General features: G+C 37.3%; 1 protein-coding gene and 1 non-coding gene across 6 annotated transcripts in view; one reads left to right on the top strand and one right to left on the bottom strand.

Moving 5' to 3' along the window:
• STIL (STIL centriolar assembly protein) overlaps positions 1-18,304 on the bottom strand; it is a 72,781-nt gene extending 54,477 nt beyond the window's left edge. For 3 of the 5 annotated variants that reach the window (XM_028106955.2, XM_028106957.2, XM_028106958.2), the window contains exons 1-8: positions 18,016-18,304; positions 15,897-15,983; positions 12,221-12,328; positions 9,931-10,043; positions 9,431-9,618; positions 8,212-8,459; positions 4,785-4,868; positions 3,258-3,344 (exon numbers count right to left, since the gene is read on the bottom strand). In XM_028106955.2, coding sequence (XP_027962756.1) covers positions 3,258-3,344; positions 4,785-4,868; positions 8,212-8,459; positions 9,431-9,618; positions 9,931-10,043; positions 12,221-12,328; positions 15,897-15,907 — 839 coding nt within the window. In that variant the 5' untranslated portion in view covers positions 15,908-15,983; positions 18,016-18,304. Of the gene's footprint in view, positions 1-3,257; positions 3,345-4,784; positions 4,869-8,211; positions 8,460-9,430; positions 9,619-9,930; positions 10,044-12,220; positions 12,329-14,717; positions 14,794-15,896; positions 15,984-18,015 lie in introns of those variants that run through there. The other 2 variants (XM_028106956.2, XM_028106960.2) reach the window with 2 other exon arrangements.
• Positions 12,616-12,688, top strand: TRNAR-CCU (transfer RNA arginine (anticodon CCU)). The gene has a single exon. It is a non-coding gene; the product is annotated as a tRNA-Arg (tRNA).

Below are 18,304 nucleotides of genomic sequence, written 5' to 3'. Positions count from 1 at the left end.
GAACGAAAAATAATTTGGGGCTACCTTACAACATTAATAAAACAAAGCAGTGTGTGCTGTGGAGGCAGAATGTCTATTCTGCTCAATTCCTCTCTCGGGTCAGACAAGACCACTGTTCAGAATGTTGTAAAGTATCAACCTAAGCTATGCTAAACAGTGCTAATTCTCTCTGGTTCATACGGCTGTAATTAAAGAGTTCAGGTATCAAAGAAATTGCCTAATGCTTCAGACTAAACACAGACTAACAGAGAGAACTTCAAAACTAATTTTACCTACCATTTACTGTCAAAAGGTAGTTAAAAGTAAGACCAGTCACTGATAATAAAAGTTAGTTGTACTAATATACTAAAATGAGTATTTGTTTTATTGCGAATAAAACTAATTAGATTGAAAAGTTGAAACAAAATGTAAAAAGTGGAACTGCAAAAAGCACCTGAAGAAAACACAAGAGATTTTTTATTTCAATAAATACTCCTAGAGTGGGCAATTCCTTTCTAAGATTGAAAAAGAAGATCGACAAATTTGACTTAAAAAGTTAAGTCTGGGAAAAATATCATTAACCAAAGTTAAATGAAATGGCAATCTGGGGGGAAAAAAATCTTTGCCATACACACACACACACACACACATATTTTTATATTTATATAACCTTTGCCATACACACACACACATTTTTATAAATGTACATTTCTGTGTTTTACATATTATATATATAGAGGGAGTGAGTGAGAAAGAGAAATAGAGCTCTTACAAAAGCAATGTGAAAAAGATGCATAATCCAATAGAATGGCCAGAGACATGAATGCAAAGATCCCAGAAGAGGTTATAAAACATCACAAGAGACCATTTTTCATCCATCAGATTTGTAAAGATCAAAAGTTACCTCTCTGAAGTTTGCTACTTTCCCCTTCCCTCCTTCCTCTCAGGCATACTGGCCTCCTTTCTGTCTCCTGAAGATGCAAAGTGACCTTTGACCCACAGTCTTTGCACTTCATGTATCCTCTGTCTGGGATGCTTGCCCCAGATGGCCACATGGCTTACTTTCTCACCTCAAGACTTTGCCTCCCTGACCACCCTATTTAAAATTTCAACTCTTTTCAGTAAAGCATGCGACTGTTGATCTTGGGGTTGTGTTTTAGCCCCACATTGGGTGTAGAGATTACTTTAAAATTTTTAAAAAATCTTAAAAAGGGGGCGCCTGGGTGGCTCAGTCGTTAAGCATCTGCCTTCGGCTAAGGTCATGATTCCAGAGTCCTAGGATTGAGCCCCGCATTGGGATCCCCGCTTGGTGGGAAGCCTGCTTCTCCCTCTCCCACTCCTCCTGCTTGTGTTCCCTCTCTCTCTGTCAAATAAATAAATAAAGTCTTAAAAAATAAAAATAAATAAAAATCTTAAAAAAAAATAAAATTTCATCTCTTCACCTATCACTACCATCCAGACACACAATATCTACCTCCCTTGCTTATTTTTCTCCACAGCACTCATCACCTTATAAAATACTACTTATTTTACTTATTCTGTTTACTGCCTATGTCTGCAGGGTCTTTGTTTACTGCTTATCCTCAGTATCATACAGAGTGCTTGGTACACAGTAGGTGCTCAATAAATATTTTGTTCCACAGTGTTAGTGAGGGGATGGAGGAAATAGGCATTCTCAAACAATGTTGGAATGATTATAAACTGACAGTCTTTGAAGGGCAATATCTACAAAAATTTAAAATTACAAAAGAAAAAAATGTTTAATTACATACTCTTTGTTCTAGAAAAGCCACTTTTAGGAATTTATTCTACAAATATACTAGTATATGTACATATGTGTGTGTATACAAAGATGTATACACAAAATTATCTGCAAAGGCAAAAGGACTAGTTTTTAAAATATAATACATATTCTTCTTTTTTTTTTTTTAAGATTTTATTTATTTGTCAGACAGAGAAAGAAAGCACAAGCTGGGGGAGTGGCAGGTAGAGGGAGAAGCAGGCTCTCCGCTGAGAAGGGAGCTCTATGCAGGACTCAATCCCCAGGACCCTGGGATCATGACCTGAGCCAAAGGCAGGTGCTTAACCAACGGAGCCACCCAGGCGTCCCAATACATATTACTTTCTATTCAACTGTCATATATGTGACAAAATTTGTATGTGCCAAGATATAATGACCTCTAAGGTATAATGATACAAAGAAAAAAAGCAACATGCAGAAAAGAACAGTATGCTCCTATTTGTGATAGGAGAGGATGATACACAGGATGTAGAGAATGTCTATGCAGTGGTATTTTAGGAAAGAAGCACAAGATACTATTTAACATTTAATAGTGATTGTCTCTGGGGATAGGGTCTGGGGATATGGGATAGAGGAGAAACTTATTCTTTTATTGTGTATCTTTACATATGTTTGCTTTATTGCCATGGACTTGTACTGCCTTTTCAACCAAGTTTTTTAAAAAGTGTATTACAGGGGCACCTGGGTGGCTCAGTCAGTTGGGCATCTGCCTTTGGCTTAGGTCATGATCCCACAGTCCTGGGATTGAGCCCCACATTGGGCTCCCTGCTTGGCGGGGAGTCTGCTTCTCCCTCTCCCTCTATCTGCCTCTACCCCGGCTGATGCGCACGCGCTCTCTGTGTCAAATAAATAAATAAAATCTTTAAAAAAAAAAGTGTATTAAAGCTACCCAAGGTTGATACAAACAGACCTGGAAATTTTAACAGATGAAAAAGCTAAGAGGTAAATGGTGGTATCAGACACAAAATAACAAAATTAAATGAGTTGAGGTTATAAAGTTTCTTTGCTAGTTCCAATGCTTGTGTTTCAGTTCCAGAAAGAAAATTAAATATCTCATCTCAAATATTCCTTACACTACTAGTATTAGCACTGTGTAACTTAATAAAACACACATAAGGCAACAAATTCAAACTCATTTTCAATCACTTCACTGAAAATTAATCCCTTTATCTATTAAATAGGATGCTACAGTAGATGATCTCCAGGTTTCCCCCCCCCCCAATACCTAAAAAGTGTATCTTCTGTGTTATAGTACTATGGTTAGACAAGTGAATTCCTTCACATTTCCAAGTATACTGCAACTCACCTTTTTTATCTGGTTTTATTCCCACTTAATGTAACATTTGTTTTTCTTAGTGTGCTTATTCTGCTGGTATGTAAACTTTATAAAAGTTTAAGGCACTGCATGAATTTTAAACAAGACCAATAAAACATGAACAGGGAGAAGATCAAAATAAAATACAAAATTATCACTTGCCTTTCTTGAATAGAAGAACTGAACATGTATCGTAAGCAGCAAGCCCATACCTGAGGACTATAGATATGTATAATTCCAGATAGCCAACTAAAAGAAAAAATACAAATTAAAAGCTATAGTCACTTACAAATTAATACTTAATTGCTTTAGATTACATTCTTCTCAAGGGAATATAGCAGAGATTCTTGGTGTTCACCAGCAATACACTGAACAGCTCATAAATAAGAAATCTATGAACACTAGACCATGCTAATAATTAAAAGGAATATAGATAAATTTTTTGTCCTCTTCCACTTGAGAGGACAAGAAAATGGTGGGAGACAAAATGGTTAACCAAAGAGATGAAAGCAGGAATCAATTAGAATCAACTAGCCTGGACTAGGAAGAATGGGCTAAATTAGGGGAGAATGCTAACATAGCCTAAAACTATAGTTATAGAGAGAGTAGCCCAAAACACCCAAGGCTCTTAATAGGAATTCACCTGGTATAACCGATAGCCAATACTAGGACCATAGGAAACAGACTGTAAGATTTTGTGGTCTGCTGAACATTTGTGCATTGTTTAACTGCACATACCACCAGTCCCCTCCCTTCTATTATCCAATCTCTTCAAGGTCCAGCTCAAGTTTGCCTTCTTTAAGGAAATGTCTCCTATTATCCCTCTCATGAATACTAATAACGCTCACTGTCTATATTACTCATTTCATAATAAATCACATACTTATTATTTTTCTATTTGTGAATATACATATATTTTATTGCCTCACCTTGATTATAAATTCCTTGGAGAGCTTTAGATCCTAACCATACCAAATACAGTACTATACATAGGGTAAGCACTCAATAAATACTCAAAGAACATAAATTTCTGACTGAATAATCTGTCTAAATGTTATTAACCACGAACTCTAAAGAGAAAGCCCTTAACACCAAAGGGAATTTCTGCAAAACTGCCTGGCAATGTATTTTAAAGTGTTATTCTAAGCCCTGTGTTCTTCAAGATGCTTTAAGGATAGGGGGTAATGATGAAGGTTAAAGAAACAGGGCTCTAAGGATTCAACTTTAACCAGAAGAATTCAACTTTGTATGTTTTATTTATTGGAGTTCTTCCTAAGATTGGGCAAAATCTGGTTTTAACTGATTCTGCTACGAAAATAAGAAAGCTTAAGGGCGCCTGGGTGGCTCAGTCGTCAAGCATCTGCCTTCAGCTCAGGTCATGGTCCCAGGGTCCTGGGGTCAAGCCACGCATTGGCCACCCTGCTCGGCAGGAAGCCTGCTTCTCCCTCTCCCACTCCCCCTGCTTGTATTCCCTCTCTCACTGTGTCTCTCTCTCTCTGTCAAATAAATAAATAAAATCTTAAAAAAAAAAAGAAAATAAGAAAGCTTAAGAATCACTGGCTTTTGTGGCTTTATAAGGTGATCTAGGTATTAAGTATATATTCATAGTACAACTCATTAACATGCTTATTACATACATTTGAATACTTATGTGGCCGAAAAGGTTTTCATATATAATATAATACTTACATTCCCACTAATGGTAGAGAACAAACCTTGGGATCCGATTCCAGCAAAAGTAACAATTTGCGTGTTTCATCCATGGTAAGATATCTAAACAGAAGACATTCATGTAAAAAACAATTAAGAGTATGTACTTTTTACCTAAAAGAGATAATCTGAATGCTTGAAGAAGCATATTTTAGGCAGGGAAGATGATTCAAATGAATGTTTTCTCTCATACACACAAAGAAAATAGTTCAAAATGTAAAAAAAAGAATCCACTAAGAGATTGAAGAGATTTAATATCTTAAAATTTCTATTAAAATGGTCATTGAAGATCACAAACCTTTTTTATTTTTATTTTTTTTAAATTCTTTTTTTTTTTAAGATTTTTTATTTATTTATTTGAGAGAGAGAGAATGAGAGATAGAGAGCAGGAGAGGGAAGAGGGTCAGAGGGAGAAGCAGACTCCCTGCAGAGCAGGGAGCCCGATGTGGGACTTGATCCCGGGACTCCAGGATCATGACCCGAGCCGAAGGCAGTTGCTTAACCGACTGAGCCACCCAGGCGCCCGATCACAAACTTTTTAAAAAAGTTTTGCTCTAAAAGTGTCCACTTATTTTAATCAGGAATATTAAAATCAAGGCTATTTCAGATTCAAATAGGTTTCCCAGAGAGAAGTGAACTTCCCGTTACTAGAAGTGTTCAAGCATCCAGGTGACTTGACAAGACTGCAACAGATGTGACTTCTCACTAACAAAGCTGAATTATGTGAGGTATATCCAATCTTCCGTGCACTATATTCTTCCAACCACTATCAAAGAACATTGGAACCATTATGATAGGCCCCAAAATTCACCTTTTCCTAAAAGGACATTATATCACATTTAAACTTTGTTATTACATGTATTATTAACAGTAAGTTTTTTTTAAGCTTATATTTTTAAGTAATCTCTACATCTAGTGTGGGGCTTGAACTCAAGACCCCAATATCGAGTCACATGCTCCATCGACTGAGCCAACCAGATGCCCCTATTATTGACAGTAAGTTTTAAGAATATGAATAACTATAGAATTGTCAAGAGTTGGGGTGCCTGGATGGCTCAGTGAGTTAAGTGTTGGACTCTTGATATCAGCTTAGGTCATGATCTCAGGGCTGTGAGACTAAGCCCCACATCAGGCTCCGCACTGGGTGTGGAGCCTGTTTGAGATTCTCTCCCCCACCGCCCGCTGCTCCTCACACTCCCACCCCCCCAACCCCTGCGCTCTCACTCACTCTCTCAAAAAAAAAAAAAGTTAATTTCATCATTATGGCTTTAAAACACAAAAATAAAAATGATGCTATTAGTGATATAAAGTCTTAATAGTACCAATGAGGATATATTTTATTGCTATGATAACCCTAAAACACAAAGATAATGAATTTATCAGGCCATGTGACAAGATGATTAAGCCTGAGTTGGCAGGGAGATTTATGGATCAAAAATACCTAGGGCCGCCTGGCTGGCTCAGTTGATACAGCGTGCAACTCTTGATCTTAGGGTTGTGGGTTCTAACCCATGTTGGGTATAGAGATTGCTTAAAAATAGTATCTTAACGGGGGGCGTGAGTAAGCGTCTGCTTTCAGCTAGGGTCATGATCCCGGGGTCCTGGGATCAAGTCCCACATCGGGCTCCTTGCTCGGTGGGGAGCCTGCTTCTCCTTCTCCCTCTGTCTCCCGGCTCGTGGTCTCACTCTCACTCACTATCTCAAATAAATAAATAAAATCTTAAAAAAAAAAACTTAGGAAAAAAAAAATGACATTTGGGGCACCTGCCTGGCTCAGTCGGAAGAGCACTCAACTCTTGATCTCAAGGTTGAGTTAGAGTCCCACGTTGGGTGTGGAGATTACTTAAGATTAAGAAAAAGAAAAGAAAACAACTAAAAAAATGACAACACCTGCTCTAAAAGCTCTTCTGCCTTGACCATCTGATAAATTCCTATTCTTTAAAAGAACTAAAAGGCTTTCAATGATTTTCCCAGGCAATATGGACACACCTTCCTGCTTTCTCTGCACTGTATAAAAACCCCCATTATATTTATCTGCATCATGTTTACACATTAATATATTTAATGGACAATAAATATGGTTTTTATCTAATTAATTCCAGTGTCTAACACAATACCTATTCTAAAATGGATCCTAAAAAATATCAGGGTAAATAAATGAATGTGGTCAAGGAAAAGGACAAATGTCACAAATTAAATAATTCTAGGTAAGAAGGGGCAAGGAAGATAGGTAATTAGATAGAATACCGAACATCCTAGGTTACTGCTAGCATGCCAAGGGGTCATAGAAGGAAAATTCATGCTTCACCAGTAGATGGGCATGGGTACTAAGAAAAACTAATTTTTTGGTTAATTTTAACAAAAATTCCCATGTACCAACTGAGAATCTCTACTCCTAGGGAATTAAATGTTTCACTTAATCCAAACACTTGATCACCACAGACCATACCATGATATTGGAACATACACACTTTTTCCTTTGTACCACTCCAACCAGAAAGTTGTTCTGGTCAGCATGTGGGACTCAAAAATAGGACTTTTCTCGCTATTCCAGGGACCCTCTGAAAAGAAAACCCTCTCTTTTTCTTTTCCTCTTTTGAAGAGGCATTTTTAGAGGACTGGACTTGCAGTTGAGTGTATCTTGGCAAACATTTTCAGCTCTAGAGACCTAACAGGAACTAGGGTGGAGTCAGTGGGAAAGGAAGCCAGAAGTGAATTGCTTAGACTTTAAAGCAGAGGGTGCTTACGTTGTCTAACCTAGCTCAGTAGACAATAGATAAAGAAAGTGGATGAGGAATCAGGGAAGTAGCCCTGCTGAGGGTCAGAAAACATGCAATTTGGCTTACATTTCCTAAGAAACTAAGAGTGGTCATAGAAAGCTGGAGAGGATGCTGCTCCAGCTATGTGGGGAAACTCCACCCTCAAGTGGTTGACAATTTGGTAAGCAAGAGTACTACAAATTTTTATTTAGCTATCTCCTTTCTCTCTCTGCAATGCTCATTATTCACAATTAAAACTGCAAGTAATAAAAAAATTTTTCAGCCTGTTAGGCTCAGAGTCAGATTATAGTCTAAAAAAAAAAGAGACAAAAAGACAACGACCCAAACCTAGGCAAAATACGAAGTGCAAAATGACATAGAGGATAATGTCTCCTAATTTCAAATCACAAAATACAACCAATTTTTAATATAAATTTTACCATTAATTTTTCTTGGGGTGATAGGCACAACTCTGAACTATATTCAGTAAAATTTAACAACTTCATTTTTTACCTTCCTTGGTTATTTATCTAGCCACCACAGATCTCTGGCATATAAACTGAATGCACAAATATTTCATATGATGTGGATACCATGAAAATATACTAATGTGACCAATATTTAAAATTAATTTATCTCTTACTTACCCATATTTATAGGTACCTTGAACTTGAGAAATACTCAAATTACTAGTCAAGTTTCTTGCCAGAGCCGTTGGAATAATGGGGATGGGCTTCATAGGTCTGCACTTAAAGGTATTTGCCAGAGTTACTGCTGCCCAATGCAAATCCAAATCCACAATGTCCAAACTTTCCCTGGAAGTGATATGAGCTCTTAGGGAAAGCAGTTTACCAGAGTCCAAGAAATCTTTGCTACATACATGATGCTGCAGAGCCTGGGGAATCAATATTATACAATTATTTTAAAGCTTTGAAATTTGTCTGTATCTCTAAACGTTTTACTTCATACTGGTACATGTATACATATATACACCTTGATCTAACAAAATTAAACAATTTCTGATTTGTAACATTTCAATTCTCTCATTTTTTTCCATGTGACCAAAAAGTTACATGAATAATTATGTCAAAGCAAGTGAGATTTATTGTACCAAGCTCCACTACATATTGCCAACTTAGATGTCCCAGCAGCATTTCAAATTCTTACTAGAGAATGTCACTTCTAATAAACATTTATCACATGAAAAAAACAGATGTAAACTCCAACTCAACTAAGAAAATCTAAAGTCCATTCTTCTTTGTTTTCTTATTGCTACAAATTGTCAAATCGGTTCTTCCTGCATAGTTGCTCAGGCCCACTGCATCCTTCCTAGACATTCTGCCACCACTCTACTCCAGGCTAATACACCTTCTCTAATACACACCTGACTACAGACTTGGCCTACCTACTCTCTCTGACTTCAGTCAGGCTGCCCTATCCGATTAACTATCCTTGATTTAATAGTATTTCCTCTTTTCAGAAACTTTCAGGGACTCTACGTAGCCCATATGACAAAGTTCAAATTCCTTAGCCTAGCAGACAAGGCTCTCTACAATATGGCCAAACTAATAGTCCAATCTGATTGCCCACAAATGCAGCAAAAATCTATACCCTTAATATCACCCTGAGCACATCTTGTACTTGGGTATCTTGGTCATACTGCCTCCCCTTCTGGTATGCTACCCATATTACCGCTCTAGAATTTCTGCCTTCAGAAACCACATTTAACTGTATTTTAGCAACAATCATTCAATCAGAAATTATTATGAATACTTGTTAAATATGGGTTTATTGAAATACAACATAGTACACATAATTTGATACTTCTGTTCAATTAAGAATAATCAACTTATCAATAAATCTCACCTTAAAAGCTGAACTGAAGTCATCTGCATCATGAACTATTATTTCTTTTGAACAAAGTCCATGAGTATGAATTTTGCATGGAATCACAAAGTCCCCAGGAAGAAAAGCAGTAGGGGTTCTTTCTAAGCATTCAGGCACTTCTCTACCAGGATCAAAACGATCTATTGTCAATGTCATACTTTCTTCATCTGAGGAACAAAAATAGCAGTTATTATATAACATGACAATAAAAATTTGAAATCAACCAAGGAAGCCTACAATTATAACAAAGCATTTTTTCATATTAATAGTACACTAAGCTCTTATTTTAAAAAATGGCTTGCATATATATTCTTCCACCCGACCTGTGAAGTCTGTGATGGGTAGTGTCAAGTTTTATTTACCTTTATAACCTTGGTATATTGCAAAGAACATTAACACAAAGAACATTACAATAATTGGCTGAATTCAAAACACAAATTCTATTATAGTTATAAAATTATTTTTTTAAAGTATATTACCTTCATCTACTACGAGAGAACCAAGTAAAAAGCATGGCAGGTTTTTTTTATTCTGCTTAGCATGACGACAAGCAAGTCGGATGGTCCTTTCAGTTACCACAAGCTTTGGATTTCTGAAAAATAAGTCTTTTATAAATATGGTGGATCTGATATCCTAAAAGACCCTCCTGCCATGAAATGCTGCCTAAAATATAACACACATCTTTCAATATGTACAGAAAAATCACTGTTGAGAAATCCTAGGGTCAAAGATGGGCAGGCGGTGGTGGTGGGTAGGGAGAGCTGCCTGGAAACCAGAACTGCAGTAAGTAGACACTGACTTTATAGTTGTTCTCTGAGCATTTGCTTAACTTTATGAACCAGAGCAAAGTTCAAGAAACTATGAGGTCAGCCTCCTGTTTCTATAAATAAGAATTGATTGAAATACCACATCTCTTTGTTTACAGATGGTCTATGGACTTCAGATACTAGTATTATTGAATGTAGAATATATAAAACTATGATTAAAATGTGTAAAGATACATAAAAGGGACTCCAAAATATGAGCAAGGAAGTAGATGCTATCAAAAAAAGATGAGGCAGATTTGAAAAAGAACTGCAAAGAACTTGCAGAAATAAAAATATAATCAATTCAGGGACGCCTGGGTGGCTCAGTCGTTGGGCGTCTGCCTTCGGCTCAGGTCATAATCCCGGGGTCCTGGAATCGAGTCCCGCATCGGGCTCCTTGCTCAGTGGGGAGCCTGCTTCTCCCTCTCCCTCTACTGCTCCCCCTGCTTGTGCTCTCTCTCTCTCTCTGACAAATAAATAAAATTTATAAATAAATAAATAATCAATTCAAAACTCAATATAATGAACCGGGGATAGGTACATGAATTTTTATTATCCTATAAACTCTGCATATATATTATAAACAATCTTTCATATATATGGAATACTTCCACATTTAAAAAACCTAAACATACAGGTTAGATGGCAACTAAGTACACCTAAAGAGAAAATTAGTAGAGTTGAAGAAAAAATTACTCACACTGTAGCACAGAAAGATAATAGAAAATATAAAAGGTCAAGAGACATCGAGAAAAGAATGAACAAGGCTAAGAAATATTAGTTGAACTTCCACAAGACTATTTTTTTTAAAGATTGTATTTATTTGAGAGAGACAGAGAGAGAGTATGAGCAGAGAGAGGGAGGAGACTCCCTGCTGGGCAGGAAGAAGCCCAATGCGTGGCTCCATCCCAGGACCCTGAGATCATGACCAGAGCTGAAGGCAGACGCTTAACCAACTGAGCCACCCAGGCACCCCCACAAGACTGTTTTTTGTCAATGATACTATCCTTCTCCGCCAACTGGTTTAGAACTTAAAATACTTTTTGACTTGTATCTCTCCTTTAGTCGGACTGAATCTATCATCAAACTCTATATGCTATTTCTTCAAAATACCTTGTTTCATTCTTTCCTTTTGATCTTAATACTGCTACATTGCTCTAAGCCCTTATAAGAGCAACCATTTATTGACTACTTCCTATGTTCCAGGCACCATGCCAACTGCTGCTTTACAGAGCCGGTCTCATTAGTGCTATGAAACAGGTATCATTATTCCCATTTTCTAAATAAAGAAACTGATCCTTGCCTACTTTACTGAGGTTTCATAAATAAGAAGTGGTAGAATCAGGATTTGACCCTCCAGGCAGTCTGACTCCAGTTATAGCACCTTAAACAAACCACTAGGGCATAAACTGATGTTGCTTTGATTACAGAAAACCACCTCACAGCTAAGCTAACTCCAGGTTCTCCCCACTATGACCCATCCTTCTTAGAATTCTGCGTTCAACAAATAACTCCCTTATACACAAATCACAGTGAGTCTCTATTTTCTATTTCTTTAAGCCTAAGTTTTTATGTCTTTCAAGATCCTGCCCATAACCATATTTTATATTCCTTCTAACATGATCTATCCACTCAAAATAAGTTCAATCTTCTCAATGTTTTACAAAGACAGCATGCTAAAGCACGATGAAAAACGCTTTCAGTTTTTATTATATCTTGTCTCTTGAACTCCTATAATACTTAGAACTTCAGATTTGCAGAACATTTTAACTGTGAAATTAAGATTACTTCTCAAAAGCACAAGAAATAGATTTAAGAAGCAGCAAAACGGATAGTTTGAGGGGAGTTTCTGAATGGAAGTTAAAAAAAAAAAAGGAATTAGTCATAGTAATCAACTTTGCCTCATACATCCTTTTGACTCCTGTTTATACTGGTTTGATTTGAAAAGAAAAACATCTTATACCTGTAGTAATTGAGATGTAAGTAGATGAAATCTCCAATTGGGACTGGGTTCCAAAGTGCACATTTTGATGGAGGAAAGTAGAAAGGTACCATCCTGCTTGAAGGAAACCTTTAAAAAATTTTTTTAAATCAAAGCACAATGAAAAGCAAACTTAGCAGAAATTTTAAAAGAAGCCGTTTAACATTAAATGATGGGGCTTTTCAAACTACGTATGTTAATTTTAAGAGAGCTTAAAAATATTTTTAAAAAGGAAAAAAAAGAAAAAGAAAAATCCTTGTAACTTTACTATCAAGAAAATAAGCACTCAAAATTTAGGTATAGCTTTTTCCGATCCTTTTTTTCCTATGCATACACAAATTTATATACACACGTTTCTTAAAAAGAGGGGAAGGGGCACCTGGCTGGCTCAGTTGGTAGAGCATGTGACCCCTGATCTCACGGTTGTGAGTTCAAGCCCCACACTGGGCACGGAGCCTACTTAAAATAAAAATAAAAATAAAATAATAAATAAATAAATAAGAATCAGGAGTATCAATCCTATATTATCCTCATTAAGTAACAGAGAAATAAGTATAAACCATGAAATTACATTTAAATTTAAAATTCTGTCCTTCTGAGCTAATTTCTAGATAATACCCAATAAAATTATGAAAAGCACAAAAGCTTAATATAGTCTTTATTTTTCAGTGTTTCTAAACTTAGTATCTTGGGTCCTATCACTTCAGTTTAAAGCATCAAAAGGACAGCATTGTAAGTAATTCCTTAAGCAAAGATCCTAGAGACAGTGTAAAGCAAGGTTTCAATGCTAAGTCATACAGAACACCATCATAAAGTTTTTATTTTACGTAAGTGAGTAACATGAGAAAACCATGATAAGAAAAAAACAATTGAGAAAGGACTTGGGGAAAAGATATCAGCCAAAGTCCCATGTAATTAAAGCAAGAAAGCTCTGACAGTGAGCTAACTACACCAATGCATTTGCATGGTAGTAAATTATTAAATAGTTGAACGGAAAGAATATTTATATCATGTATTAAGAATACCTGTTCTTAATCTTACTTTCATGTATCATCTAATGAAGCTTCTCAACTATAAGACTAGCCCCAGTTTACTGACCACCTACTATGTACCAGGAATCCCAGTAGGCACTTTATATACATAATATTTCTCACTAAAATTGTTCCAGAAACACTTTATTATCCATTTTATAGATAACAAACTGTAACTTTCCTAACTTTATACAACAATTAAGTAGCAAAGGTGGGATCTGAATCTAAGTGTGGCTGATTTCAAAGCTTATACTTCCAGAAGTTGAATGGTTTAGTGCTTTAGAACCTGGGTTCCAATTCTGGCTCCACCACTACTCCTATCTGTGTGCTTTCAAATCCACGTTTAATTTGAGCTCATAATATCTATAAGAAGGATCTTTAATCTCCCATTTTTGAAACGAGGATGTAGTCCGAGATTGAGAAATCTGTTCAAGGTCACAAAGCTAGTAAGTAACAAATTGTCAGTTTAATCTATGTTTCTATATTTAATATATTTATCATTTATCAGTTGGTGAGAGGCAGTAATATGTGGTGGGTAAAGCAAAATATCTGGAAATCAATTGTTTAGGTCTGAAAACTCGCTTCAAAATTTGTTAGCTATATGACCTCACTCATGTTATTTAATGTTTCTGTGCCTCAGTTTCCCTAACCTGTATCTCCTGGTAGTTACACTGAGTATTAAATGAGTCCGTATACGTAAAAGGTTTAAAGTAGAAGTCACATCAGGTGACAGTGGTATAGGCAGGTTTAAATCCTGCCTATACCACTTACCAACTATATAACTTTGCATTGGTTAATCTCTCTACACTACAGTTTCCTCATTTAAAAAAAAAAGTGGGGGGATGATAATAATAGTACCTACACCTCATAGGTTTAAGGATTAAAGAAGAATAATGCATGTAATGTGCTTAGCACAGCACCTGGCACATAACAAGATTTCAATAAATGCTGCTATTAGTCCTTTTCTTAATCTAAGGTATACAGTAGACTTTAGAGGCAGGGTAAACACAAACATCCTGAAATGTAGCACAAAATTTTACATGTATGTATATAAGTGTTTTATCTTACAGAGGGGATTCATGCTATCAGATATTCAAAGGGGTCTGCAACCCCTAAATAATCCAGAACTGTTACTCTTTTAGCCCAGAGATTATTGAAAACCAGAGGCTGGGGCACCTGGGTGGCTCAGTTGGTTAAGTGTCTGCCTTCGGCTCAGGTCATGACCCCAGGGTGCTGGGATCAAGCCCCATGTCGGGCTCCCTGCTCAGCCGGGAGTCTGTTTCTCCCTCTCCCTCTGCCTTTCTCCTGCTTGTACTCTCTCTCTCAAATAAATAAATAAAAACTTAAAAAAGAAAAGAAAGAAAACCAGAGGTCATTAAATAAGTAAAAAAACTAAGTTGAATATATCAGGAATAATCAATTTAAATTACATGAGTATATTACCTTACCTAGAATGTAAGGAATGATTTTGGCCTAAAAATAAAACAGAAAAGAGAGTGTATTGACTTGTTGCACTAAGTTCTTTCAAAGAACAGAAGTTGACAAATTTTCAAATAAGAGGTGGCAGTAGGATAAAACAGAAGGGCCAAAATTAAGCAAAAGGAATATGATAGCCTCTTTGGGTCATGTTTCCCATTGTCTTCATCAAAAACATCTGGCAAAAAAGAAAAGTACAGAGAATGAAGGTAACTCATGGATATAATTATAGTTTAGAAGAAAAGAAAAATCACATATCAGCATTAATTGTCCCTCCCTAGAGGGAAAAAAAAGAACGATAAATGATCCAAACAGCCAAATAACACAAGCCAATCTGCCTTATCCTCACAGTATTGACAGACAGAAAATTAGGGGACAGGTGGCAAGCTCCTCCTTCCTATTCTACATGAGTGGGAAAAGGCTTAGGGGGACATTTAAAGAAACTTGGTATATCCAATGTGAAATTTTTCCCATCAAGGATTAGGTTTAGACAAAGGAAGGAACCCAGTCACTTTCCCTCAGTTGTCTAGGATGTAAATAAATATGTATGATTTTTAGCCTCAAGAGTTCAGGTTCTGGGGCGCCTGGGTGGCTCAGTCATTAAGCATCTGCCTTCGGGTCAGGTCATGATCCCAGGGTCCTGGGATCAAGCCCCGCATCGGGCTCCCTGCTCGGCGGGAAGCCTGCTTCTCCCTCTCCCACTCCCCCTGCTTGTGTTCCCTCTCTCGCTGTGTCTATCTCTCTGTCAAATAAATAAGTAAAATCTTTAAAAAAAAAAAAAGAGCTCAGGTTCTATTTCCCATCAATAAAGATGCTCTGTGAAACCAAAAAAGGGAAGGTGGGAATGAAACTAATATTTACCAAGTGCCTACTATGTGCCAGAACCTTCACCTTAGTAATCTTATTTAATCCTTCACAATAATCTTCTGTTACATAGAAATTACTATCCCCCATTTACAGATGAGGAAACTGAAGCTTAGAGAAGTTAATTAACTTGATCAAGATCACCCACCAAGTGGTAGAGCTGGGATGTGGACCCAGATGTTCCTGATTTGAAAGTTTTGTGTTTTGTGTTTTTTTTTCTATTCCAACCTATCTTCCCAGGTTATGAAAAGTAGTGAAAAAAACATTTTGTAAAAATGTTTCTATACCTGGTATTCATCTGGGGCCCTGCAAGAGAATATGTAGGCTCCGTGATAGTTGGTGAATTATGTATTCAATTTCAAATGCTCAGTATCCTAAAAAAGTAAAGTGAAGGTTACTAATGAATGATAAAAACAAAAATTAAGAAACATGATTTAACCACATATTAACAGTGCAGGCAAAATTAGGTTACTTTTATGAAGTACCTTCATCTATAGATTAGTAAGATAAAATGCTTGTGGATTCTGATCATTTTCATACTTTATAATCATTCTGCCTATAAATTAATGTTAATATTAATCTAGGCAGCAGGAAGTATTTAATATATGAAAATTTGACCAAAAGCCTCACAATATTCAGAGAACCGCAAAATAGTACATAGGAACAATGAACTAGATATTTATTGGTTCTATAACAAGGTTATCAAACCTTAAATCTTCTGGAGATGGAAGACAAATACTGCATCCCCACAAACGGTGCTGTTTCCCTACAGAATCATGGTCTTTTTTGACTGCACATGCCCTCTTTGGGTACTTCTCAGCCACTCCCATTGTTTCCACATCCATCTGTACATAACAAAATCTCAGCTTCCGCCTCTCTTCTCAGTTTCAAACCTGTATTTCTAATTGCCCACTGGATATCTTCATCTAAATATTATCAAAGCAAAATACAAAAAACTCATATTCCTTTCTTCACAGTTCAGTATTTCCTATACTCTTATTAGGTCTTAGAGTTCTTTAGGCCCTGTACATTCTACTTCAATTCTATTAAGAAGGAATTTTCTGAAGCAAGATAAGGGAGGAAAGAATTATTAATGCAGGTGCAGAAGAGATTTTTCAGATAAAGCCAGAGGCTGAAATTATTTACTAGAAGAAAATCTGAAGGTGCTCTTATAAGGTTGCCTAAAAAGTCCCTCTTGGAGATATTTGGACTTCATACATCATTTATGGAATGAAGTCTTTAAACTTGAAAGCCCTTCTACGTCACGATAACAGTATTCAGATCGGTAACTGTAACTCTAGGAAGTACATAAAATGCCATTTTTCTTCATTAAACAAAAGAGTCTTAAAGCTCCATATTTGTCTCTTCTTCCTTTATGTATTAGGGTAAAGAAATAATGTTGATCTATTTCTCATTTTAAAATACATGAGTTTATTCTGACAGCATCACTCAAGCAATTAAAGCCAGTGAAACTGAAACCACATACCACCTATACCTAGCATAACATATTCTCCTCAGATAATGGCATCATCCTTTATCAAAATGGAAACCCTGAGGTTATCTTTACCACCCCTTCCTCCCTGTTTCCCCATATAAATTCTGTCTTAACATCTCTAAGACCTTAATTCCTGACTTCATTAATTCCCACCAGATTTACTGAAAAGTCCCCAGAGTGCTCCTAGAAGGGTATTTGTGTATATCTGACCAAATTATTCCCCCTGCTTAAAAAGCTGATGGCTCGGGCGCCTGGGTGGCTCAGTCGTTAAGCGTCTGCCTTCGGCTTGGGTCACGATCCCAGGGTCCTGGGATCGAGTCCCGCATCGGGCTCCCCGCTCTGCGGGAAGCCTGCTTCTCCCTCTCCCGTTCCCCTTGCTTGTCTTTCTGCTCTTGCTATGTCTCTCTCTGTCAAATAAATAAATAAAATCTTTAAAAAAAAAAAAAGCTGATGGCTCTTCTTTACATACAGAATAAAGCATCTTCACAGTCTGGCCCCACCTTATTATTCCAACCTCATCCTTTATCCTACATTCCAACCAAACTGAACTGTTTACAGTTCCCCGAGTTTGAGCATCTTTGCACAGCCTGTTCCCTTAACCTGGAATGCCCTGGTAAATCTCCATCATCCTTCACAATCCAAATCGAATGTCACCTGCTCTGTAAAACCATCTCCTGGACACCATAGCAATGTGACCACCGCCTGCGTTCACACAGAGCATTTTCACACTGTATTGTTTACACACTATTCCCAGTAGACCACGGACTTCAAACATTAACTGACCCCTTAACTACGTAGCCATATGAGCTGAATGTGAGGAATGCAGGAACGAGCACACTTCAGCCGTCAAACTTTCACAGTAAAAACACCTTTAAATGGCACGTCATCGACGGCAAACCTCTTTCACATACCTAACGACAAACGATTCCTAGGAATTCGTGGTCCGCTTGACTTATTTCTCCCACGAGTTCCCATTCACGTCATCGGTCCCAAGCTCCAGGAGGGCTGAACCCAACACAGGGGCCTGAATGTTGCCCACCGTCCTCCTCCGAGCTTCGCTGCTGCCCTTCGGGAGAATCCAAGACACAAAGCCCACTCACCGCAACCTCCGCTCAGCTGGGTCTGTTTGTTGGGCCGGAACAGCGGTCAGCTCCAAGGAGCGCCTCCGCCGCCTCCGCCGCCTCCGCCCCGCCTCCGGGA

Source organism: Eumetopias jubatus, unplaced genomic scaffold (assembly GCF_037043125.1).
Source record: "Eumetopias jubatus isolate StellerSeaLion01/CBP00866 unplaced genomic scaffold, mEumJub1_p1.0 scaffold_4, whole genome shotgun sequence".
In the NCBI taxonomy this organism is placed as follows: domain Eukaryota; kingdom Metazoa; phylum Chordata; class Mammalia; order Carnivora; family Otariidae; genus Eumetopias; species Eumetopias jubatus.
This window is presented reverse-complemented; position numbering and strand designations above follow the sequence as displayed.